The sequence below is a fragment of the Heterodontus francisci genome, chromosome 6 (assembly GCF_036365525.1).
Source record: "Heterodontus francisci isolate sHetFra1 chromosome 6, sHetFra1.hap1, whole genome shotgun sequence".
Classification (NCBI taxonomy): domain Eukaryota; kingdom Metazoa; phylum Chordata; class Chondrichthyes; order Heterodontiformes; family Heterodontidae; genus Heterodontus; species Heterodontus francisci.
This window is the reverse complement of record NC_090376.1, coordinates 43,757,239-43,783,436: the sequence shown is the minus strand read 5'-3', so window position 1 is coordinate 43,783,436 and position 26,198 is coordinate 43,757,239. Positions and strand designations below refer to the sequence as shown.

At 41.3% G+C, this 26,198-nt stretch overlaps 1 protein-coding gene across 2 annotated transcripts in view; it reads left to right on the top strand.

The window, feature by feature from the left end:
- The window catches only part of pan3 (poly(A) specific ribonuclease subunit PAN3), a 213,166-nt gene that overhangs the window by 67,542 nt on the left and 119,426 nt on the right, over positions 1-26,198 (top strand). For both annotated transcript variants that reach the window (XM_068033549.1, XM_068033548.1), the window contains exon 4: positions 19,749-19,816. In XM_068033549.1, the coding sequence (XP_067889650.1) occupies positions 19,749-19,816 (68 nt within the window). The remainder of the gene's footprint in view (positions 1-19,748; positions 19,817-26,198) is intronic.

The window sequence follows — 26,198 nt, the reverse complement described above, 5'->3', positions numbered from 1 at the left end:
CAGAGCTGGCGGACAGCCATAAAGGCGGGGCTAAAGAGTGGCGAGTCGAAGAGACTTGTCTGTTGGCTGGAAAAAAGACAGAAGCGCAAGGGGAGAGCCAACTGTGTAACAGCCCCGACAACCAATTTTATCTGTAGTGCCTGTGGAAGAGTCTGTCATTCTAGAATTGGCCTTTATAGCCACTCCAGGCGCTGCTTCACAAGCCACTGACCACCTCCAGGTGCATACCCATTGTCTCGAGACAAGGAGGCCAAAGAAGAAGAAGAAAGAAGAATGGTGTTAAGTAGGGAATTCCATGATTTATAACCAATTATGATGAAGGATGATGGTATATATAGTTGCCAAGGTATAAAACTTTAGAGGGGAATTTGGAGGTAATGGTATTCTCATTGATCTTCCTGCTTCAGTTCTTGGTGATGGATGTCATAGGTTTGAAGGTCCTGTTGAAGTAAGCTGTCGATGGTCTTAATATAGTCGCAGTGCACTGGTGGTAGAAAGGATCAATATTCAGCCCAACTGGGACATTAATCAAATGGACTGCTCTGAACACACGGACAAGGACACTTCCCTGAGGAAATTCTGCAGGAATGTCCTGGGCTGCAATGATTGGCGCCCAACAATCAAAACCATTCTTCTTTGTCAGGTAGAATTCTAACCACTAGAGAGTGTTACCCTTGGTCCCCTGTTGATTATATTTTGCTTGTACTTCTTGATGGCATGCTCAGTTGAATGTGTTTTGATGTCGAGAGCAATTACTTTCATCTGCTCTCTGCCTGTAAATGATTAATTCAGAAGTTTGTATTGCGTGATTTTACGTATTCAACAATTTATATCCTAAATTACATGGTAATGTATGTATCATAATGACTTTAGTTGTATACGTGCACGATTAACACTTATCTCTTCTAATCACAGTGTATGCCGTATTTGAAAATGAGTAATGTTTTAGTGGAGTCAGTTAGGTCAAGATTTCATTTTCTATGTTAACTGATTTATGTGATAGACACACGCTAGAGAGAAGTGATGCCATATTATCTCAATGTGCTCCTGATACCAGGTAAAGTCTATAAGCAAGCTTATGGGCTGCTATTGAAAAAGAAGCATGGCTTATGAATCAAAGTAATCATGTGAAGACAATGTCTGATGCAGATACTTTTCAAAAGCTATATAGTTTAATAATTGTATTATTCCTAGCTGAGATCAGCTAACCCCGAAAAATTAGGATTGAAATTCAGACCTTCCTAGTCTGAAATGTGGATTTCTAATGCTGAGCAATACAATTTTGGAATAGGAGAAATACTTAGTACCATTGTATATTTGATTAAATTGAAAGTTTATTTAATTTTAATTTTATATTAATGTAGGGATACTACTCTGATCTCCGACTGTTCATTGCATAGCACATAAAAATTGGAATATTTTGAGATTTTGGTTTTATTTTCAGCCCCCCATTATTGATCTTTCAGAGTTGACTTTTTTCACATGTAATCACCAGATTGATTGTGCTTAGCAGCGATCTACGGGCTGTCTGAAGATCAGAGAATATTTATGCATCAGGAAGGCCATTTGGACTATTTTAATTTATCAATTTAGAAAGTCCCCCTATTCATCATCCAACCATTTACTAAATCATTCCAAGCATTTTGCCTCCATTAATCTACCTAGAAGTCAATTTCATGCCTTGTTAACACTTTGTGAAGAGATCTTATTGATATTTGTCTTTAAATTTGCAGGTCTGGCAGCATCTGTGGAGAGAGAAGCAGAGTTAACATTTCAGGTCAGTGACCTTTCGTCAGGTCACTGACCTGAAACGTTAACTCTGCTTCACTCTCCATGGATGCTGCTAGATTTGCTGAGTATTTCCAGCACTTTTTGTTTTTATTTCAGATTTCCAGCATCTGCAGTATTTTGCTTTTATTCTGTCTTTAACTTTACCTGTTACTAGTTTGAACCTGTCCCATTTTGTCTTATTGTGGCAATTTAATTGAATGTAGTATGTTCATATCATTAACTAACTTGTATACTTCTACAAGATCACCTCTCGAACACTTGCTTTCAAGGCTGAAAAGATAAAGTTTCTTCAATGCTTCCTTAAAATTCTGACCTCCAACACTAGCTTTGTGCCTCTTTTCTGCACAGCATCGAGAATTTGAAGTCTTCCTTTTGTTTCCATGATCAGAACTGCACTTAGTACTCAAAGTGCACTCTGACCAGAGCATGGTATAATTTAATCACAATTTCCTTTGACTTCTACTGTTATTTTTATTAAATAGTACTTCCTTCTATTGGCTTTGTTGATTGCTCCTCTTGTTTGAACATGTTAACGTTGAATCTGTTAAAACTTCCAGACTTTGGTTAGCTTCTTCCATACCCATTTCAGCATCATTCAAGCTAGTGTGCATATTGCTCATTTTTTAATTCCTTGAGTATGACCTATTAAGAACAAATCTTAAAGTATTTCCTCTGCATTAATAGAACAGATCTGTTCTATAGCATGTAATTCAAGGCTAACATTGACTCCTGGCCACACTATTCTGATTTGCCAGTAGTTGCGATTTAGGCAATCTTTATACCAGCCCGAGTTCAGCGAATACCACTCTGATTTTTTTTTGGTTGGCCGTGGGTATAAAATAAAGTCCAATAGTTTTGTTAAAGGAAAGGAAATTGAACTTTAAAATGTCAGAAATTTATACCAATAGTAAAAGACAAAAATTAACACAATGTGATCGAAATCACACCTGCCAAATGGAAACATATTAATTTAGTCATATGGAGTACTGTTTGAGAACTACTTTTACTGGACGCTACAAATGATTTTTTTTGGGAAAAAAAGCAGAACTGAACAGCTAAAATAAATGGTCGCACATTTGCATTCTGAGAAGACTAGGGCTGGCTGAGAGACAGAAGGAAATCAACCAGTCTAGCTGGAACAATAGGAGTTAAAGGTCAGAAAAAAGAACCCGACAGAACCACAGCGGCCCCGAGCCTGACCCGGCCCGAGTCCCTCCGATTTTGCCCCGAGCCTGACCCCGACTCAGTCCGACCAGACCATCCCTTTAAATACCTTTGGACTCAGAACCTCCAGGAAGCTGCAGCGCATGCGTGATGACATCACAGTGATGTCATCACAGTGATGTCACTCGCTCACTGTGCAGACTCAGTTTTGTCCTGGACTCCCAGCTCAGGTAAGTTTTTAAAAAAAATTTCAGTACTTAGCAGCAGAGCACTTACCGTGTGTGTCAGATCCGACCTGAACCGACCTGAGCCCGAAAGTCGGATCCGGAAGATGGGCCCAACTTGACCCGAACCCGACATGTCAGGTCCCGTCTGGTTCGAATCGGGTAGCAGGCCTTTAATAGGAGTGCTCCCTGATTCAGTTAGCGAGATTGGTCTTGGCAATAGTGGTGATCAACACCCTTTGACTTTGAAAGAGCCAAACTCCCCCCTACCGTGTATGTCTGATGGACTCTGATGTTCAAAGAACCCTCTAGAAGTTGCTGTTTCAAACAAAGATGGTCACATGACATACCTGCTGGTAACAGGTTTTCTGCATTGTGCCTCAGTGAACAAAAGACGGCAACTGGACTGGCAGAGAAAAGTCTCTCTCTTTTTCAGTCTCCCTCCCTCTCTTTTTCTGTCTCCCCCTCCCTCTCTTTTTCTGTCTCCCCCTCCCTCTCTTTTTCTGTCTCCCCCTCCCTCTCTTTTTCTGTCTCCCCCTCCCTCTCTCTTTCTGTCTCCCCCTCCCTCTCTTTTTCTGTCTCCCCCTCCCTCTCTTTTTCTGTCTCCCCCTCCCTCTCTTTTTCTGTCTCCCCCTCCCTCTCTTTTTCTGTCTCCCCCTCCCTCTCTTTTTCTGTCTCCCCCTCCCTCTCTTTTTCTGTCTCCCCCTCCCTCTCTTTTTCTGTCTCCCCCTCCCTCTCTTTTTCTGTCTCCCCCTCCCTCTCTTTTTCTGTCTCCCCCTCCCTCTCTTTTTCTGTCTCCCCCTCCCTCTCTTTTTCTGTCTCCCCCTTCCTCTCTTTTTCTGTCTCCCCCTCCCTCTCTTTTTCTGTCTCCCCCTCCCTCTCTTTTTCTGTCTCCCCCTCCCTCTCTTTTTCTGTCTCCCCCTCCCTCTCTTTTTCTGTCTCCCCCTCCCTCTCTTTTTCTGTCTCCCCCTCCCTCTCTTTTTCTGTCTCCCCCTCCCTCTCTTTTTCTGTCTCCCCCTCCCTCTCTTTTTCTGTCTCCCCCTCCCTCTCTTTTTCTGTCTCCCCCTCCCTCTCTTTTTCTGTCTCCCCCTCCCTCTCTTTTTCTGTCTCCCCCTCCCTCTCTTTTTCTGTCTCCCCCTCCCTCTCTTTTTCTGTCTCCCCCTCCCTCTCTTTTTCTGTCTCCCCCTCCCTCTCTTTTTCTGTCTCCCCCTCCCTCTCTTTTTCTGTCTCCCCCTCCCTCTCTTTTTCTGTCTCCCCCTCCCTCTCTTTTTCTGTCTCCCCCCTCCCTCTCTTTTTCTGTCTCCCCCCTCCCTCTCTTTTTCTGTCTCCCCCTCCCTCTCTTTTTCTGTCTTCCCCCTCCCTCTCTTTTTCTGTCTTCCCCCCTCCCTCTCTTTTTCTGTCTTCCCCCCTCCCTCTCTTTTTCTGTCTTCCCCCCTCCCTCTCTTTTTCTGTCTTCCCCCCTCCCTCTCTTTTTCTGTCTTCCCCCCTCCCTCTCTTTTTCTGTCTTCCCCCCTCCCTCTCTTTTTCTGTCTTCCCCCCCTCCCTCTCTTTTTCTGTCTTCCCCCCTCCCTCTCTTTTTCTGTCTTCCCCCCCTCCCTCTCTTTTTCTGTCTTCCCCCCCTCCCTCTCTTTTTCTGTCTTCCCCCCTCCCTCTCTTTTTCTGTCTTCCCCCCCTCCCTCTCTTTTTCTGTCTTCCCCCCCTCCCTCTCTTTTTCTGTCTTCCCCCCCTCCCTCTCTTTTTCTGTCTTCCCCCCTCCCTCTCTTTTTCTGTCTTCCCCCCTCCCTCTCTTTTTCTGTCTTCCCCCCTCCCTCTCTTTTTCTGTCTTCCCCCCTCCCTCTCTTTTTCTGTCTTCCCCCCTCCCTCTCTTTTTCTGTCTTCCCCCCTCCCTCTCTTTTTCTGTCTTCCCCCCTCCCTCTCTTTTTCTGTCTTCCCCCCTCCCTCTCTGTGAGAAAGAGATGAGAGCAGACAGGAGAGAAGTGTTCTCAGTCCAGGAGAAAAGAGCTTTCTGAGTTTCTTTCTCTCAGCAAGTTGAAATTCAAACAGCCAGTTAGTCATGTGACTAAACTGGTCTGACCAGGTCTTCTGTGTATTGGAGAAGCAGGGACTGGGTCCTTTGTTCCAACATTGTGTTATGACCAGGTGAAAAAGGTGTGCAGGGATCTTTTACTGTCTTCACCTGGTCTTATTGTAACAGGGTTTAATTTTTAAACACACTGTGTTTTGAGCGCCCCCTTGGTGAATCCTTGTTCACTGCTTTCCAATTATAAGGCAAAGAAATGAGCACACCAGGTTTTCTCAGGTTTAAAGAATAAAAATGAAGAAGGCCATTTGGCCCACTGTGTCCTTGCCGGCTCCTTGCAAGAGCAGCTCACCTAGTTCCACTGCCTTTCCTCCCATAGTCCTGAAAATTCTTTCTCTTCAGATAATTATCCAAATCTCTCTTCAAAGCCCCAATTGAATCTGCTTCCACCACAGTCTCAAGCTATGCATTCCATATCCTAACCACTCGCCATGTAAAGTGTTTCCTCATGTCACCTTTCGTTCTTTTGACATTCACCTTAAATCAGTGTCCTCTGGTTCTTGACCCTTCCTTTAATGGGAACACTTTCACCCTATCTACTCTGTCCAGGTCCCTCGTGATTTTGAACATCTTTATCAAAGGAACAGATCCAGTTTCCTCAATCTATTCATGTAATTGAAGTTCCTCATCCCTGGAACCATTCTCGTGAATCTATCCTGCACCTTCTGTAATGCCTTAACTCCTTCCGAAAGTGTGGATTATGTCAGTATAGTGTTTAGTATAGCATCTGTCAATATTTTAATGCTAGCTGATGCAGCATCCGAAGTTGTATTTGTAGATCTGTCTCCTTGCTCATGAGAGATAAAACAATTTACTTGGATTCTAGTTACCACTGAAACTGTAAAAGATGGAACACATGGACCAAGAATATTACTATTAGAGCCATTCTGAAAGAAGGCTTAAAGATCCTGTTATAGCTGTGTAAGAGTTATAGGTATATTTTTGAAGCTTGGTACCAGTACTGCCTAAGAATAGGGCTTCTTTATCTGAGAACTGAGCCTTGAGGAGAGCTCTATTCTGGATCTATTAGACTTGCTAATATTCCCCAGTTTTTTAAGTTTTGCCCTTCCTATTGTCCATGTAGAGCTCTTAACTAAAATACTTAGGGCAGTTTACATTGGTTCTGGCCAAGTCGTATATAATTCCTATAACCATGTAGGTGGACTTCCTCTCCTGTTACACATTTGTTATTTGATGTGCATTCAGTGGCAAGTCCATGGGAAGACCTGTGTTCCAGAGAAAAAGAAAGTTTGATGCATGGAGTGAAGGATGTGTAGGAGTAGGACACATAAGTGGAATGTGGTTCAGCAAAGATACTGGATTAGGGGCAAATAATGCACCTTAATTATTCAGCCTTGTTATGTCATCTTGGAAGTTGCAGTTGCTAAATGGTCTGCTGTCCAGAGACATCTACTGTGCCGGTGCACTTCCTAAGATCATAAGAAGTAGGAGCAGGCCAAGTGGCCCCTCGAGCCTGCTCTGCCATTCAATAAGATCATGGCTGATCTGATTGTGGCCTTAACTACTTCCCTGCTGCTGCCTCCCCTCCCTCCCCCCCCACCACAATAACCCTTGACTCCTTGTGGATCAAAAATTCATGGAACTCATACATATACTCAATGACCCATCCTTCACTGCTCTCTGGGGAAGAGAATTTCATTAACTACCCTGTGAGAGAAGAAATTCCTCCTCATCTTTGTCTTAATTGGGAGACCCCTTATATTGAAAGTGCCCCCTAGTTCTAGATTCCCCACAAGGGGAAAACTCCTCAGCATCCAACCCTGTCAAGCCCCCTCAGAATCTTACATGTTTCATTAAGATCACCTCTCATTCTTCTAAACTCCAATGAGTAGAGGCCCAATCTGCTCAACCTTTTTTCATAAGACAAACCCTTCAATCGAGCAATCAACCTAGTGAACCTTTTCTGCACTGCTTCCAATGCAAGTATATCCCTCCTTAAGTAAGGGTACCAAACTTCCCTACTTTTATACTCCATCCCTCTTGCAATAAATTCCAACATTCAATTTGCCTTCCTAAGTACTTGCTGTGCCTGCACACTAACTTCCTGTGATTCATGTGCAAGGGCACCCAGATCCCTTTGTACTTGGCGAAAAATTTCATGTTTTCTTGATTGACCACAGAAAAGCTCTTGGAACGAGTAAAGCAATATTAGGGAGAGATGCCTAAGAAATGCCAGTAAAACCAAGCAGTACTCCTGTTCCAGAAACATCTCATCCCACTGTAAACGTGGTCAGGTTTGTTAATTGGGCATTAATTGGGATTTCACTTGAGCACGTATAAAGAGACACACTGTGATGTGGTTGAGTTAGAAGATGTATGCTTGTAATTTTTCACTCTGTAAATAAATGTAAGACTGAGTAAAGATTGGCTTCAGTACTATCCTTCACCAACTGGCTTTCCAGATTAGACCAAGAAGAAGGTTGGAAGCTTAAAAAAAATTCAGAATGAAGACTACAGTCCTATTAGCTATTGTGAGAAATGATAGAAAGCAAATTGTTGGGTTATAATTGCCCTCTGATGTTCTTGAAGACTGAACTGTATGACCAGTGGAAGAGTGAAGTGGATATGTGGACACGGTTATGTCCCTACTAAAGGGGAAACAAGATATGGCCTTGGCATTGTCGCTTCCTGCCAGAAGTAAAATCAAATAAAGTATTTTGTGAGCTGGATGCATGTCAGTTGGATACTAATGAAGGTTTGGCTCTTGGCTCTTCTATTGGAGTTCTTAAGTGAAATTTTCAAGAAAAATGATCTATTAAATGCCAGTGAGGCATGGTCAGACTTGGATAGATTTTGGAAAACATGATCATTTGATGGAGGAATATATTATGAACTTTAACAGATTGTATAAAAGATTGAGGAAATTCAATTTAGAGATCCCTGATTCAGTGCTAGCATTTAACTTACTGGATTGTACTAAGGTGTCTTATATGGACGGGCTCCTGGTTCTGACTGGTGTTTAGTTCTTGGATCAAATGTCTGCTACCTTGAAAAATTCCTGGGCAAACAACCATTTCCTGCAGCCTTGGTGGAACAGATGGGACAAAGAATAGAGGACACAATGAGTGATGGATTTCAAAATGGTCCAGATACTGGATGCAGGCTTCAATGCAATGGAAGGGTTACAGACAGACTGAATGAGGATAAAAGCACTTTCAGCAGATCTGGCTATTACAATAGAAGACAGAATTTAAACAGCAATAACAGGTGAATGAATCCCAGGAATGCCCAAGGAACAGTTAATAGGTGCTTCAGGTGCAACTCGAAGTATCAATATGTGATGTGCTTTCCAAAGCAGAGAGGCAAGGTCTTCGAAATGGCACATGACAAAGAGAATTCTGAGGTAGAGGTGAAGATAATGATGAATCCAAAGGAGTTTTAGTCCTGTGATGAATGTGCTAGTCATAAACTCCTTCATCTTTGGTGTGCTAGATAGTGCTTGCACTTCGACAGTGTGAGGAACAGATTGGTTAAAATGTTATATAGATTCACTAAGTAGAGAGGATCAACACAAGGTTAAGGAGTATAAAAGTGCAACTTGCTATAGATTTGGTGATGACAACACATTAAGGTCACTAAAGAGAGTTGCAATTCTATGTAAAATAGCAGGAGTAAGCCACTTTATCAGTACTAATGTCTCTAGTGAGATATCGATGCTATTGAGTAAATCCTCTATGAAAAAGGCACAAATAAAATTTGATAGAGAGCCTGGTAAAGCAGTTATTTTTGGAAAGTCAGTGGATCTGCAGTTTACCCACTCAGAACATTATTGTATCCCCTTAACAAAGCCTGATGTTTCTCGTTAGTGTTAGACAAATATTAATGGCACTGGTGCTTAGAATCAAAGAGGAAAAAAAAGCAAATTGTCTTAAAGTTACATAGACAATTTTGCTCACCTTATTTGTCAAATGTAAAAACCCTGCTAAAGGATGCAGGTGGTTGATGAAGGGTATACGAGGCTAATAGAGATTAGTGAGTAGTGTGAAATCTGTAATAAAAAAAGTATTGGAAGGTGCTGCCACGTCCCATTGTAAGCCATTCATTGCACGTGACTTTAACGAGGTAGTTGCCATGGATCTAAAGGTATAGGGCAAAGACAAATATTTTAATTTTATATTTTATAGACCAGACAGATTTAGTCTTTCTACAATAATACTTTGTAAGGACAAAAGGGTGATTCGTAGATAAAATCATGGAGAAATGGATAGGGGCTGGACTTGGGGCACCAGCTAAGTTTCTGACTGATAATGGAGGGGAATCTGCCAATGCCGCATGGACGTGTGAAGACATGAACGTTATGACCATGAATACTGCAGCTGAAAAACCTTACAGCACTGGACTCTTGACATGAATCATACGGTGATCGATGAAATGCTGCATAAAATCTTAGCTGATCAACCAGATTACAAGTTGACAACCGCCCTGGCATGACTGGTTCATGCAAAGAATTCAGTTTCGATGGTTGGAGGGTATAGTCCCCATCAACTGGTTTATGGGCAAAATCCCAAATTGCCTTCTCTGCTGTGTGATAGTCCTCCTACTCTAGCTGGTACTACAGTTAGTTCCATTTTTTCCTGCACATTCGAATGCTTTACAGGCAGGGAGATGGACTTTCATCAAGGCTGAGGTCTTGATGAAAATTCAGAGAGCTCTGAGGCATCGTATAAGACCATCTGAGACAGAAATTAATTCAGGAGATATAAAAGAGAGTGTCCGAGGGAACAGCAAGGCTTGGGTAAGGTCATGATGGTAAGACAGTACTTAGCAGACATGGCAATCAAACAGTTGAGGTTCATTCCTCACGATTAATCAGAATTAATTACAAGATTTCGGACTCTGAGCTGCTGATAGAAGTGAACGAGGCACTTTGTACCTCAAATGCTCCTGCGTTTTGTGATGAAGTTCCTGAGGAATAGAATATGGTAGATCACAGACTAGATGGTGGTAATCTGAGTAATCATGAGACACAGGACAGAGCTATCTCATCCAAAGGCCAGTTGCCCAGAGTGGGTATTCGTGTCATACATTTTCCAGAGGGGTCAAGATAATGGGGGGATGCAGGAAAAGCTACTGTCAAGTTTAAATATTGGTTGAATGTTCAGGATGATGTCAAGAAGCGAGGTCCATGGAGTGGCAGAATGGGAAAAAAGGGTGGAGAGTATGAAGGTGCAGTGCAAGTTCTGATAGGTCTGGAAGTGACTGTTATGACAGAAAATGATCACGTACCGGAGAAAGAGCCTCTGATAGTGTGAGAGGGAGAACTCAAAGTTGTCACTCCCAGTAGACATAAAAGTGCAAGTAGAAGCTGTAGCTTGAATAGATTACACAATGAACTGAAGGCCTCAAAATGCTTTCGGAACAGAACTAGAAGCAGAAGTCTTGATGAGCGTGAAATGGTGTTAGGGAAATTGACGGGATTGAAGGCCGATAAATCCCCAGGGCCTGATACTCTACATCCCAGAGTACTTAAGGAGGCCTAGAAATAGTAGATGCATTGCTGGTCATTTTTCAAAATTCTATAGACTCTGGAACAGTTCCAACGGATTGGAGGGTAGCTAATGTAACACCACTATTTAAAAAAGGCAGAGAGAAAACAGGGAATTATAGAGTAGCTAGCCTGACATCAGTAGTGGGGAAAATGCTAGAGTCTATTATAAAAGATGTAATAGCAGAGCATTTGGAAAACAATGACAGGATCGGACAAAGTCAACATGGATTTACGAAAGGGAAATCATACTTGGCAAATCTACTGAATTTTTTGAGGATGTAACTTGTAGAATAGATAAGGGAGAACCAGTGGATGTGGTGTATTTGGACTTTCAGAAGGCTTTCGATAAGGTCCCACATAGATTAGCGTTCAAAATTAAAGCACATGGGATTGGGGGTAAGGTACTGACGTGGATAGAGAACTGGTTGGCTGACAGGAAACAAAGTGGGAATAAACTGGTCTTTTTCCGAGTGACAGGCAGTAACTAGTGGTGTATTGCAGCGATCAGTGCTCGGACCCCTGCTATTCACAATAAAAATTTATGATCTAGATGAGGGAATTAAATGTAATATATCCAAGTTTGCAGATGACACAAAGCTGGGTGGGAGTCTGAGCTGTGAGGAGGATGCAGAGAAGTTCCAGTGTGATTTGGACAAGTTGAGTGAGTGGGCAAATACATGGCAGATGCAGTATAATGTGGATAAATGTGAGGTTATCCACTTTGGTGGCAAAAATAGAAAGGCAAATTATTATCTGAATGGCGATAGATTGAGAAAGGGGGAGGTGCTGCAAGATCTGGGTGTCCTTGTGCACCAGTTGCTGAAAGTAAGCATGCAGGTGCAGTAGGCAGTTAAGGCAAATGGTATGTTGGCCTTCATAGCGAGAGGATTCGAGTACAGGAGCAAGGATGTCTTGCTGCACTTATACAAGGCCTTGGTGAGACCACATCTGGAGTATTGTGTGCAGATTTGGTCCCCTTATCTGAGTAAGGATGTTCTTGCTATGGAGGGAGTGCAGCGAAGGTTCACCAGACTGATTCCTGGGAAGGCAGGACTGATGTATGAAAAGAGATTGGGTCGATTAGGCTTGTATTTGCTAGAGTTTAGATGAATAAGAGGAGATCTCATAAAAACCTACAAATTTCTAACAGGACTGGACAGACTAGATGCAGGAAGGATGGTCTCGATGGCAGGGGAGTCCAGGACAAAGGGTCACAGTCTAAGGATAAGGGGAAGCCATTTAGGACTGAAATGAGGAGGAATTTCTTCACCCAGAGAGTGGTGAACCTGTGGAATTCTCTACGGCAGAAAGCAGTTGAGGCTAAATCATTAAATATATTCAGGAAAGAGTTAGATATAGTTCTTGGGGCTAAAGGGATCAAGGGATACGGGGAGAAAGCGGGAACAGGTTACTGAGTTTGGATGATCAGCCATGATCGTATTGAATGATGGTGTAGGCTCGAAGGGCCGAACGGCCTACTCCTGCTCCTATGTTTCTATGTTTTTATGTGAAGTTTTGGTGGTTGCCAATAAACCTGAGGATAAACTAATAAAAAAAGACAAAACTAAAGGAATTAGTTAGTTGGAGAGATTTTGGAGTTCATTCTGAGGTACCAGATAAAGGGCAACTGGCCTTGTCACATAGGTGGATTTGTACCAAAAAAGTCTTTGGAGATGGTACTTATAAAGCTACTGTGGGACTAGTTGCTTGGGGATTTGAAGAGTGACTGGGTGATACAGATGTTAAAAGTGGACTCTCTGTTGCAAATCTTGAAAACCCTTTTAGCTCTTTTGGCCACATATTCATGGAAATGTAGATCTTTTGATATAAAAGCTGCATTTCTGCAGGACAATACTTTTCAGAGAGAAGTGTTTCTGAAACTGCTCAAAGAGGCAGCAGATGCAGAAGGAAAATTATGGAAACTAAATAAATGTGTCTATGGCCTGAATGATTCTTCCAGGGTTTGGTATTTTTTCAGTGAGATCTGTTTTGCTGAAAATAGCTTGTGTTCAACTAAAAGCAGATCCCATAATGTTTTATTGGTATAATAAGGGGAAACATTCAGGCATCTGCATAATGCATGTTGATGATTTCTTATGAGGTGGCACTGTGGAAATTGAAAAATGTGTTAAGATTAGAGTAGAATTTAAAATTGGGAGTCATGCTTAAATATGTTGGTTAAGATATTAAGCAGAGTAGGTCTCGAATAACTTTAAATCAACAATTCTATTTAGCGAGTGTTGCTCCCATCTCAGTTAATCATGCTAGATCATCACAGCAAGATGATATATCTAAAGAATAGACAGTACGATAACGAAGCTTGATTGGTCAGTTGAATCGTTTGTGCACTCAGACTAGACCAGATGCTCGTTTTGATGTGTTGGAGTTAAGTACTACAATGAAACACCCTAAAGTCAAGGATGTTTTAAGGGCAAATAAAACATTTAAAAAAACATAAATCTGGAGAAATTCATACTGACGTTCCATCCTCAGGTAACCCAAAGAACATGAAACTGGTCATTTTTAGCAATGTTTCACATGCTAATCTTCCTGATGGGTATTCGAGAGCAGCTGGCTTCATAATATTTCTTATGGGTGAAAATAGGAAATGTTGTCTTTTAGTTTGGGAAGCTAAGAAAATAAAAAAGTTGTGAAAAGTACTTTAGCTGCTGAAACGCTTGTTCTTGTGGGGCAGTGGATATGGGATTTTATTTGCCAGATATTTTAATGGGCATGCTGAAGACAGTATATCGATTAAATATTATGTCAATCATCGTTCATTGTGGGATAATGTACACTCTATGGAAACAGTGAGAAACGGTTACGGATTGACCTTGCTGGCTTCAAAAATGCTGGAGAGAAAGGAAATCTCGAATTGAATGGGTGGGTGCAACTTATCAACTGTCTGTTTTACAAAAAGAAATGCATGTACAAAGAAATTTTTAGGGGTCCTAGAAAAGGAGTGTCTTTGTACAGAATATAGAAATTTTTTGATCTGATTTGTTTTGAAATTTTGGTTGTGCGTATTAACTTAGTTTTTTTGAGAAAGAAGGGAATCTTAATTGTATTAATTATGTTTAATTGTATGCAGGTGATGGGTATTAATTGGAGTTTCTCTTGAGCACATATAAAGAGACACTTACTGAAGTTATGGTGTGGTTGAGTTAGGAGATGCATGCTTGTAATGTTTCACTCTAAATAAATGTAAAACTGAGTAAAGATTGGCTCCAGTACTATCCTTTACCAACTGGCTTTCCGGATTAGAACAAGGTCTTTTAAATGAAGATGCTGTTTTGTGATAAAGGATGCTTGACATCTCAACTTGCAGGATCTGGATCATGGAGATGGCAAGATCCCAGAAATGAAATAAGCTTGACTAGTATTCGGCCTTCACGCAACTGTACTGATTTATTCTAGCAACCTCCCAAGTACTTGAATCGTTATGTTGCTCCTCATTAATCTCCATATGTAAATGAAACCATCTCACATTCAGTGGAGAAAAACCTGCTGCAACATGATCGCTAAGAAATTTGCCTTGGTTCCCTTTAGGTGTGGTCATTTGTGTTGTGTTGCATATATGCCTGCCTTTGATGCATACTTGTGCCATAATTTCCTGGCATTTTGCACTATTAACAATGACGTACATTGAGGCGTAGGTTTTCATCATATTCTGGCTCATAATTTTATAGCACGTAAGGAGGCCATTTGACCCGTTGAGCATAATTTCTTTTGGAAAGAGTTTTCCAATTAGTCTCATTTTCCTGCTCTTTTCTCAGATCCACTTCCTTTTAAAATACTATTGTGAATTTTGCTTCCACTAATTTGTATAGTAGGACATGGACTTCTCCATGTTTTTGGTGATAAGTTTATGCCCACTAATTACTGACTCCAACCATCGATTTAAAAAAAAAATCTCAATCTGAAGTTATGCTGTTACTTTTGTTACAACCAGGTGAGGCAGGGGTCTAGGGCTCCCTCTCAGCCTTTGCCTGGTTTGGCCGTTAACTGGGTTTAATTTTTAAAACACCGTGTTTTAAGCTTCCCCTCGGTGAATCCTTGTTCACCGCTCTCTAATTTTAATGGCAAAGAAATCAACCAGACAGGTTTTCTTAGATTTAACCAAGAAAGGTGCAAGTTTATTGACCTTAAAACTCTCATTCGGTTAAAACTACTAGAAATACGTGACGCGACCACGCTAGCATGCATACGTGATATAAACACACGCAAATGGAGACAGAGGAGGAGAAAGGAGAAAGGTTCAGTTACTAGCTTTTGGGTTTGATGTAAAGTCTTGGATTGCAGGTGTCTTGCAGTTCTCGTTGGGGCCCCAGTGCACACTTTCAAGCTTGTTTAGTTGTAGGGGTCTTCTCTCTCGAGGTTTGAGTGGCTTCAGTGAATCCCCCTGGAACTTCGTGAGAGAGGGAGAGACCTTCCTTCTCTGTTGTCTTCAAATTGCAGTCTCTTTTCCAACTGTTCTGAGAGCACAATTCAAAACTCCAAGTTGGCCAGCAGATTAGTCATGGGACTAACCCCTTATTTGGAACAACCGCTTCTGCGGTTTGTGGGTTCCAAAGCGCTCGGTGGGGGGGTAGGTGGTGTAGTGCTGTCTCTTACACAGACGAGATGTGGATCACTGTTTCCCAGACCAATCTCTGTTAATTGAATCAGTGAGCAATTCCCATTGTCTTTTTTTTCCAACTGTCTTTTAGAATGCAAAACGAGCAGTCATGTTTCAGTGGTCTTTTGAACCAAGCTATTTTTTCCAGTCCAGTAAGGGTGGCGCAGTGGTTAGCACCGCAGCCTCACAGCTCCAGCGATCCGGGTTCAATTCTGGGTGCTGCCTGTGTGGAGTTTGCAAGTTCTCCCTGTGTCTGCGTGGGTTTCCTCCGGGTGCTCCGGTTTCCTCCCACATGCCAAAGACTTGCAGGTTGATAGGTAAATTGGCCAGTAGCAATTGCCCCTAGTATAGGTAGGTAGTAGGGAAATATAGGGACAGGTGGGGATGTGGTAGGAATATGGGATTAGTGTAGGATTAGTATAAATGGGTGGTTGATGGTCGGCACAGACTCGGTGGGCCAAAAGGCCTGTTTCAGTGCTGTATCTCTAAACTAAACTAAACAGTTTAAAATTAATGTTCCATATGATGAAATTAATTTCTCATTTTGGCAGGTGTGGTTTTCATGGCACTTTTTTCTGATGAAAAGAGCCTCATTTTCCTCTAGTCTTGTCTTAACTAAAGCCTCTCATCCTGGTTTCAATTCATTAACTTCTTCTACACCCTCTCCATTAGCCTTGATATCTTGGCTAAATGAAGATGCCCAAAACTTGTCACAATATCCTAATTGTAAGCTACCCAATGATTTGTATAGGTTTCGTGTTGCCTCTTTGCTTTTGAACTCTGCATCTAATTATAGAACCTAGAAACACTCATGGTTTTTTTAAACTGCTTTGTCAGCTTGACATTCCACTTTTGCAAACTTTACTGCTTGAACCCCTTTGTCTTTCTGCTCTCCTACACCTAATAATGATTTATTAATTAGAGTACATATGCTTTCCTTCTTATTCTTACCAGAATGCATTGCCCTGCATTACTCTGAATTCAGTTTCATCTGGGATCTAGTCAGTCTACTAAAGTAAATCTGGTTCAAGTTGCTTTCAATCCTCTTTACAGTTATCTATACTCACTATTTTTGGGTTATCTGCAAACAACGACTTGAATTTATATAGTACCTTTAACATAATAAAATGTCTCAAGGCGATTCACAGGAGCACTATGAAGCAAAATTAGACACTGAACAGCTTGAGATATTAGGGCAGATGGTCAAAGCTTGGTCAAAGAGGTAGATTTTAAGAAGCGTCTTAAAGGAAGAAAGAGAGATGGAGGGGTTTAGGGAGGGAATTCCAGACCTTCGGGCCTAGACAGCTGAAAGCACGGCCACTACAGTGGAGCAATTAAAATCAGGGATATTCGAGGCCAGAATTAGAGAAGCACAGATATCTCAGTGGGTTGTGGGGATGGAGGAGATTACAAAATAGGAGGTATTGAAAGCAAGGATGAGCATTTTAAAATTGAGGTGTTGCTTAACTGGGAGCCAGTGTAGGCCAGCGAGGACAGGCGTGATGGGTGAATAGGACTTGGTATGAGTAAGGGCGCAGGCGTCAGAGTTTTGGATGACCTCAAGTTTATGGAGGGTAGAATGTGGGAGACTGGCCAGGTGTGCATTGAATAGTCACGTCTAGAGGTAACAATGACATGGATGAGGGTTTCAGCAGCAGATAAGCTGAGGCGAGGGTGGAGTTGGGTAATATTATCAAAGTGGAAATAGGTGGTCTTAATGGTGCGAACATGTGGTTGGTAGCTCATCTTGGGGCCAAATAAGACACCAAGGCTGCAAATTGTTTGGTTCAGCTTCAAGCAGTTTCCAGGGAGAGGGATAGAGTCGGTAGCCAGGGAATGGAGTTTGTGCTGCATGTCGGAAAAGTAGTCTGAAAATATAGCGAAGGTGGAGGAGTTGAGAGGTCGTGGTGAGGTAGAGCTGGGTGTCGTCGGCATACATGTGGAAAATAGATGTTTTTGGATGATATTGCCAAGGGGCAGCATGTAAGTGTGGAATAGGAGAGCTCGGGATAGATCCTTGTTGAGCACCAGAGGTAGCGGTGTGGAAGCGGGAACAGATGCCATTGCAAATGATACACTGGCAATGATTAGATAGCTAAGAATAGAGCCAGGCGAGTGCAGTCCCACCTAGGCGGATGACGTGGAAAGGCGGAGAAGGGTGGTGTGATATACTGTGTCAAAGGCTGCAGAAAGACGAGGAGGGATAGTTTATCTTTGCCACAGTGACGTTGGATGTCGTTTGTGACTTTGATAAGAATAGTTTCTGTACTGTGGCAGGGGCAGAAACCTGACTGGTGGATTCAAGCATGGAGTTCTGGTAAAGATGGGCACGAATATGGGAGGCAACGGCACCTTCAAGAACTTTGGAGTGGAAAGGGAGGTTGGAGACAGAGTGGTAGTTTCCAAGGGTGGGGAGGTCAAGGATTAGTTTTTGACGAGTTTTTTGCGCAAATTTAGATATCATTCCAGCTTGTATATATGTATCGAAGGAATACCTGGTCCCAACTTTGTTCCTACTGTAGATTAACATTTCTGCAGTCAGAAAAGACAATAACCATTATTCTCCATTTTCTGTCCTTTTAAAATTTCTTACGCAAAATGTCTCACTCCTTTTCATACTTTGAACTTTAATTTTATCAAGTGACCACCCTTGCAAGACCTGATCTAAGGCCTTTTGAACATCAGTTACCTGTGTAGAATCATAAAATGATTACAGCACAGGAGGAGGCCGTTCGGTCCATCATGTCCATGCTGTCTTACTGCAAGAGCAACTCAGCTGGTCACTTGTCCCCGTAGCCCTGAAAATTTTTTCTCTTCGGATAATTATCCAAATCTCTTTTGAAAGCCACAATTGAATCTTCTTTCACCACGCACTCAAGCTGTGCATTCCAGACCCTAATCACTCACCACGTTTAAAAAAAAAAAGTTTTTCCTCATGTTGCCTTTGCTTCTTTTGCCATTCAACTTAAGTCAATGTCCTCTGGTTCTCGACCCTTCTGCCAATTGGAACAGTTTCTCTGTCAACTCTGTCCAGACTCCTCATGATTTTGAACACCTCTATCAAATCTCCTCTCAACCTTCTATAAGGAGAACAGCCCCAGCTTCTCTAGTCTATTCTCATCCCTGGAACCATTCCTGTAAATCTTTTCTGCACCCTCTCTAATGCCATCACACCCTTCCTAAAGTGTGCTCAGAATTGTACACAATAATCCAGTTGAAGCCGAACCAGTGTTTTATAAATGTTCACCATAACTTCCTTGCTTTTGTACTTTATTTATAAAGCCCAGGATCCCTTATGTCTTACTAACTACTTTCTCATTCTGTCGTGCCACCTTCAGTGATTTGTGCACATATACCCTCAGGTCCCTCTGCTCTTGCATCTTCTCTAGAATTGTACCCTTTATTTTATATTGCCTCTAATTCTTCCTACAAAAATGTGTCACTTTTCTCTGCATTAAATTTCATTTGCCATGTGTCTGCCCATTTCACCAGCCTGTCAATGTCGTTTTGAAGTCCATTACTCTCCTCCACAATTCACAAAATTTCCAAGTTTTCAGTCATTCGCAAACTTTGAAATTGTGCCCTGCACACCAAGGTCCAGGTGATTAATATAGATCATGAAAAGCAGTGGTCCTAACTCCGACCCCAGGGAAACCGACTGTATTCTTTCCTCCAGTCCGAAAAACCACTACTCTCCATTTCCTGTCACTCAGCCAACTTTGTATCCATGCTGCTACTGTCCCTTTTATTCCATGGGATTTGACTTTGCTGACAAGCCTGTTATGTGACTGTGTAGGTTCTTAACCAATCAGATTGAAGTATTGTGAAATATGTAGCACAAGGACTGAGAAGGAAGTGTAGATTGCTGGGTAAATTCAATAGTAATTCAAGTACAGAGAGGGAAAGAAAGATTGGATTAAGAGAAAGAAAAAAAAATGGAAAAGTAACATTTTTCATGTAAAATTTGAGATTTTTTAAATTCTCCCATCAATTAAAACCTGAAGGAAAGAGACTATGCATTTGTAATAGTTATTTTTGCAGCAATTAAATAATCATGTTATTGAAAGACAAATACTGGAAATTCACACCTTTCAATGGTGAGGCAGACAGCACAATACAGTTTTCATGAGACTAGTGGGGGAGAGGCATGACTTGGTTGGCATTCTTTAGGATATTCGCGTTTAACTGTCCATCTGTCACTCACCAGAAGTTGCTGTACCATTTACACTCAAATAACGGTGAGTGCCATTCGCCTCACTGTTACATTGACAAGAAGTTCTGGCTTAAATAATTGAAAGAGCATATATAGGGAATAGTAATTGGTTTTTAACCTAAGAATTAATACTTAAACATTTTTTGCAGATCAACTAAATTTACCTGCCTCATTGTTCAGTGATTTCTCTGGTCTCAGCATTTCTCAACGGAGAAAGGTAGGTAGTTCGACTACATTTTAAGCTACGAAGTGGCTGTATTTAACATTACTGCCTAATTTGTTCTTTTCCTTGCATTCCTGAGCCTATATGGTGGAGAGGGAAAATTATATAAGTTACACCTATGGTAAAAACCTCTTTGAGCCAAGAAGATGAATTAGGAAAATCTGACCAGGTTTGTGCCTCTTATATTTAACAGGACTAATTTAAATTGTTCTGTTTAAAACTCAAAATAATTGTTCACAGTTATTTGTTTAGGTGGGGAAAGCAAAAGTTGGGTAAACCTCTAAAAGAGTAGAAGACAGGAATCCAATTCAAATCATGACATAAACCATGCCATCACAAATTGCAACTATCGCTCTGAGCGAATGCTGAATTATAGTTTTGTACTATGTGATATATTATTAGATTTTTGCTTTGTTTTTGACCTGGTCATTATTAACATTCACTTTCATGATACAGTTGTGCTTGTAAAATATATTGGTGATTTCTCTGTTGGCAATGTTTCTCAGCTTTTTTTATTTTCTGAACTTTAAGTGCTTTTTATTTTTTCCTCTTTCACTGTGGACAGCGTCAATAGCGTGGTGTATACTTTTGTTGGAACAAACAACCAAACTGAATAAAGCAACTTAAAGCAGTTCAAAAGAAAAACTCTGATCTTGGGATTGAGATAATTATTGTAGCTTAACTTTTGGGATGTGATGCTGCCTGAGCTTCCTTGATCATATTACTATTGCTTTTTAATCACTCCCATTATTATTGCATAATTTCCATAGCTGATCCATACATTATTATAGAAGCTGGTGAAGTCTATCCTCTGATAATTGTGTTGTCATGTGCTGTAGACCTATATAACGAGTTTGTAAAATACACTTCTAAATAACTTACTCTCATTGCAGCATGTTAGCAAGAGTAGAAATAAGATAGGATCAAAGTGTGGCTTGAGGCATTGTGCAGGAGGGAGGTCTTCAGATTCTTGGGACATTGAGACCAGTTCTAGGGTAGAAGACATCGATTCAAAAGGGACAGGTTGCACCTCAACAGGACTGGGATCAAAATCCTCGTGGGGAGGTTCACTAGTGTGGTTGGGGAGGGTTTAAACTAAATTGGCATGGGGATGGGCAACAGCATATAGAAGTAGAAAAGAGGAATAAGGTGCACAAAGTGAGTGTGTTGGATAGTAACAGAGAAGCGAGCAGTACCATAATAGATGGGAGTGGACTAAGAAGGACTACGAGGCATACAAAGTCAGAATGCATGTATATAAACACACAAAGTGTAGTGAATAAGGTTGGTGAGCTACAAGCACAAATAGCTGTGTGGGAATATGATCTAGTGGCAATAATGGAAATGTGGGTTAAAATTGGTGAGGACGTGCACCTAATAATCCAGGATATAAAGTGTTCAGAAAAGATAGGAAGGAAAAAAGGGAGGTGGGGTGTCACTACTGATTAGGGAAGAAGACATTGTAGTGTTGGAAAGAGAGGATGTCCTTGAGGGGGCAAAGACCGAATGCATGTGGTTAGAGTTGAGAAGCAAAAAGGGCATGATCACGCTACTGAGGGTCTTCTATAAGCCTCCAAATAGTGAGAGAGATAGAGGAGCAAATCTATAGGGAAATCACAGATGTGCAAGAACTGTAGAGTAGTGATATTGGGGGACTTTAATTATTCAATCTGGCCTTTATTGCAAGGGGTATGGAGTATAAAAGTAGGGAAGTCTTGCTACAACTGTACAGGGCTTTAGTGATACCACACCTAGAGTACTGTGCACAGTTTGGTCTCCTTACTTAAGGAGGAATATACTCGTGTTGGAAACAGTTCAGAGAAGGTTCACTTGGTTGATTCCTGGAATGAAGGGGTTGTCTTATGAGGAAAGGTTGAGCAGGTTGTGCCTTCACTCATTGGAGTTTAGAAGAATGAGAGGTGATCTTATTGAAACATAAGATTCTGAGGAGGCTTGACAGAGTTGATGCTGAGAGGATGGTTCCCCTCGTGGGGGAATCTAGAACAAGGGGGCAAAGTTTAAAAGTAAAGGGGTTTCCCATTTAAGATGGAGATGAGGAGGAATTTATTTACTGAGGGTCGTTAATCTTTGGAATTCTCTTCCCCAGAGAACAGTGGAGGCTGGGTCATTGAGTATGTTCAAGGCTGAGTTACACAGATTTTTGATGTACAAGGGAGTTGAGGGTTATGGGGGTCTGGCAGAAAAGTGAAGTTAAACCCACAATCAGATCAGCTATGATCTTATTAAATAGCGGAAGAGGCTCAAGGTGCTGAGTTGCCTGCTGCAATTTCTTATGTTTTTATGTTCTTATGATCTTAAAGTATATCGATTGGGGTAATGTTAGTGTAAGGGTTAGGAGGGGGACTAATTTCTGAAATATGTTCAAGAACTTCCTTGGCCAGTATGTTCTCAGTCCACCTAGGAAGGAGGCATTGCTGGATCTGGTGCTAGGGAATGAGGTGGACCAAGCATCTGTGGGAGAACACTTCAGTAAGACTGTATAAGATCTGGGGTTTGCTTTAATTTAATTGCAAGACTTAGGTCAGTTACAATTACTGTCTAAGTTGGGAGAGCAGATCTAAAAGGGACTTAGAGCTCAGACTAGCTACAAAACCACATGGGTACGAGGGTGCTTTCACAAGCTTCACAGACTTTATTAAGCTTTCCACAATAAGCACAAAATCGTGATACTTAACGAAGGGCAGTGGTCAGCAGTTGTATTCAGGATGGAACACCAGTCCCCAACCTCTGGTTAACTACGGCGCCTTGTCTCTTGATTGAAGTCAGTCTTCTGTCATCGTCTTGATGATGCGCACTTTTGGGGTCTTACAAGTTCTTTCTTTATACATCTTTCCCAGCTTGGTTCTGTGCCACATTAGGTAAAACCCCATTACTGTCCATCTGATTGGTCAGTCATTACCTAACTGCCCTTCCATGATGGTACTTTGAGCCTGGTTTAGGTCATTATCATTGTCATTCAAGTTTAGGGGAGCGCCTCCAGATTTGAACTTCCTTGACTCTATAAATTCCTTCACAAAAGGTCATATCCTGATCCAGTGACTCCCTGCTGTGGCTGTTCATCCAATGACCACTTAACGAGGTTGATGTGCGCTTGTCCAGTTTCACAGCTATTTGGCTAGACATGTTTACAGTCTTTACTGGTTAAAAAACTAACAGTCTCCCTGGGAATCCACAGCCTCATGACTTTTAAATAAAGGGTCTTTACATAGTCTGAATTAACTCTTTCCATCACTTCTTGACGCGTAATGACTTGTACAGAACTTTAGCCAACATCATGCATTGTGGTTATGTTACAATTTTAACCGTTATACTTAAGGATACGACAACTAAGTTCTAACAGTCCTGTAATAAAATAAACTCAATCCTACAATTGATCATCGTACCATAAGGTTTAGACTAGTTATGGAGAAGAGCAAGGAACAATCTAAAGTAGAACTTCTAAATTGGAAGAGGGCTAATTTCAAAGGGATGAGAAGGGATCGGTAAAAATAGGTAGAACTGGTAATGGTAGAGCTAATAGATGGGGTGAAAATTGAGAGGCAGGATGTACTGGAAAGACTAGCTATGCATAGAGTGGATAAAATCACCTTGTCCGGATGTCTTGAATCCCAGGTTGCTAAAGGAAGTGGGGGTGGAGATAGCAGAGTTGCTTGCCGTAACCTTCCAAACTTCCCTAGATATGGGGGAAGCACCAGAGGATTGGAGAGTCGCAAATGTGATACCCTTATTGAAGAAAGGGTGTAAGGATAGTTGTCGTAACTACAGGCTGGTCAACTTAACATAAGTGGTCAACAGGCACTGGGAGAGGTTTGAGTTGATTAAGGATAGCCAGCACAGATTTGTGAAAGGCAGATCGTACTTGACAAATCTAATTGAATCTTTTGATGAAGTAACAGAGAAGGTTGATGAAGGGAATGCAAGGGATGTTGTCTATATGGATTTCAAGAAAGCATTTGACAAAGTACCATATAAAAGGCTGGTTAACAAAATTGAGGCTCAGTGTCAGCTTGGATTAAAAAAAAATGGCTTAAGGACAGAAAACAGTGAATCGTGATAAAGGGTTGTTTTTCAGCCTGGAGGATGGTAGTAGACAGTGGCGTTGCCCAAGGGTGTATATATGAATGACTTGGATATTGGAATACAGCATAAAATTTTAAAATATGCCAATAATAACAAACTTGGAGGTGTGGCAAACAGTGAGGATGATGCCAATTGACTACAACAGGACATAGGCTAGCAGAGTGGGCAGAGAAGTGGCCCATTGAATTTAATACACAGAAGTATGAGGCAATGTATTTTGGCAGAAAGGAGGATAGGGAGAGGCAATATAGACTTAATGGCACAGTTCTAAAGAGTGTGCAGGGATCTGGGGTTGCATGTGCATAGATCTTTGAAGGTGACGGGACATATTGAGAGTTTGGTTAGCAAAGCATATGGGATCTTGGGCTGCATAAAAGAGGTGTTGAGTACAAAAGCAGGGAAGTTATGCTGAACCTTTTTATAAAGCTCTGGTTAGGCCATAAGTAGAGTATTGCGTCCAGTTCTGGTTACCACAATTTAGGAAGGATGTGAGGATCCTTGAGAGGGCGCAGAGGAGATTTACCAGGGTGGTTCCAGGAATGAGGGATTTTAGCTACAAGGTTAAGTTGGAGAAGCTGAGCTTGTTCTCCTTGAAGCAAAGGAGGTTGAAGCTAAATTTGATAGACGTGTACAAGATTATGACTGATTTAAAGAAGGTAGATAAAGGAAAACTGTTCCCATTAGCTGATAGCAGATCAAAGGATGAGTTTGAGTGTGATTTTTTTTTTAAGGATGGAGGAGCGTAGGAAGGGAGTTCCAGAGAGTATGGCAGAGACTCCTAACACTCTGCCAACAGTGGTGGGGCAAAGGAAAAACTAGGATGCATAAATGGACAGAGTTAGAGAAGAAGAGGGTGTAGAGAAGGGTATAAGTCTGGGCAAGACGAGGCCTTGGAGGATTTGAAATGAAGCTTTTTCAGTTCATTGTATTGGCAAATAAGGCAGTGTAGGTCAATAAGGATGGAGTGATGAGAACGTAGAACTTCATATGGGTTAGGATACAGGCTGCCAAGTCAGACATTGAAGAGATTAAGTGGTAGAGGTGTGATTAAGGGCTTCAACTGTGGTGGGGCTAATGTATGGATGGAAGTTCTCAATGTTGCAGGGGTGTAAGTACAGATCATATTGGAAGATAGGTTGTGGAGTTTGAAACTCAATTCTGGGAGTGGACTGAATGCCAAAGTTTTGTGCAGTGTGGTTCAGGTTGAGTGACTGGTTGGAGAGGTGAATAGAGTCAGTGACAGAATAGAATTTATTGAGGGGGTTGAAAAAAATGTCTATGGTTGTCCCGATATTCAGTTGGATGAAATTTTGACTATTCCGTGACTATGTCAGACAGACAATCTGACAGCACAGAGGTTGGAGCTTTGAAACTTTGGAGTCATGGGAATAGACTGAGTAGCTTGTGTGAGACAAACACTGACATAACCTATATTTGACATAACCTAGGGTGAGCCAAGTGACCTGTTACTGCTTGTATCATTGAATCTAGAACAATAGTGGACTGGTTTGTTACTTCTGACCTTACACGTTCAATGTGTTGCCATCTTTTTCAAAACAACTTGCCTTGCTGTGGGCTCGTGATCTGGTTGATTGCATAATTTCAGTAGTTGGTGGCTAACTATTTTAGTTTTAGATTCAGAGTACTACTGTAAGAATATTGATCTTCAACTTGTGGCCATGGAGAAAACTTGACCAAGTCAAAAAAAAAATTCTGTTCAATCAAACTGGTAAAAATTTTTAGTTGGTCTCTGAAAGAGATTATTTAACCTGGCAAAACAAGTTCTAAAGTATATGTATGGTCATTGTTTCTCATTTGCCAAGTCGCTTTGATTTTCACATTGGGACAGCTTGGAAGTAAGAGTTTAGCTGGCAAGTGGAATTTTGCAGTCCTGCAGTATTTATGTGTAGGACAAAATGTTTCAAAATATAGACCCATATCAAATGTAATGTGCACTTTACCCACTAAATTATTAAGTGCACTTTTGTTTGAGAAATATTATCAGAGAACATATATACAAGTAGTACAGTCGATTGTTGATTCAAAGTTATTTTGGCTCTTTTTAAAAAAAGTGAGGCAACATAAATGATGCTGCAAAGTGGGAATTCAGTGCATAAAATATTTGAATTGTCAGATAATTAAAATTAAGTGACTTGACATTACGAATATACTGTATTTGGCAAAATAAAATGCTCATCATGAACACAAGTTAACTACTTTACATGTCTTTAAGAGGATATTAGTTTTCCTAATCCTATGTTAATTACATATTGGC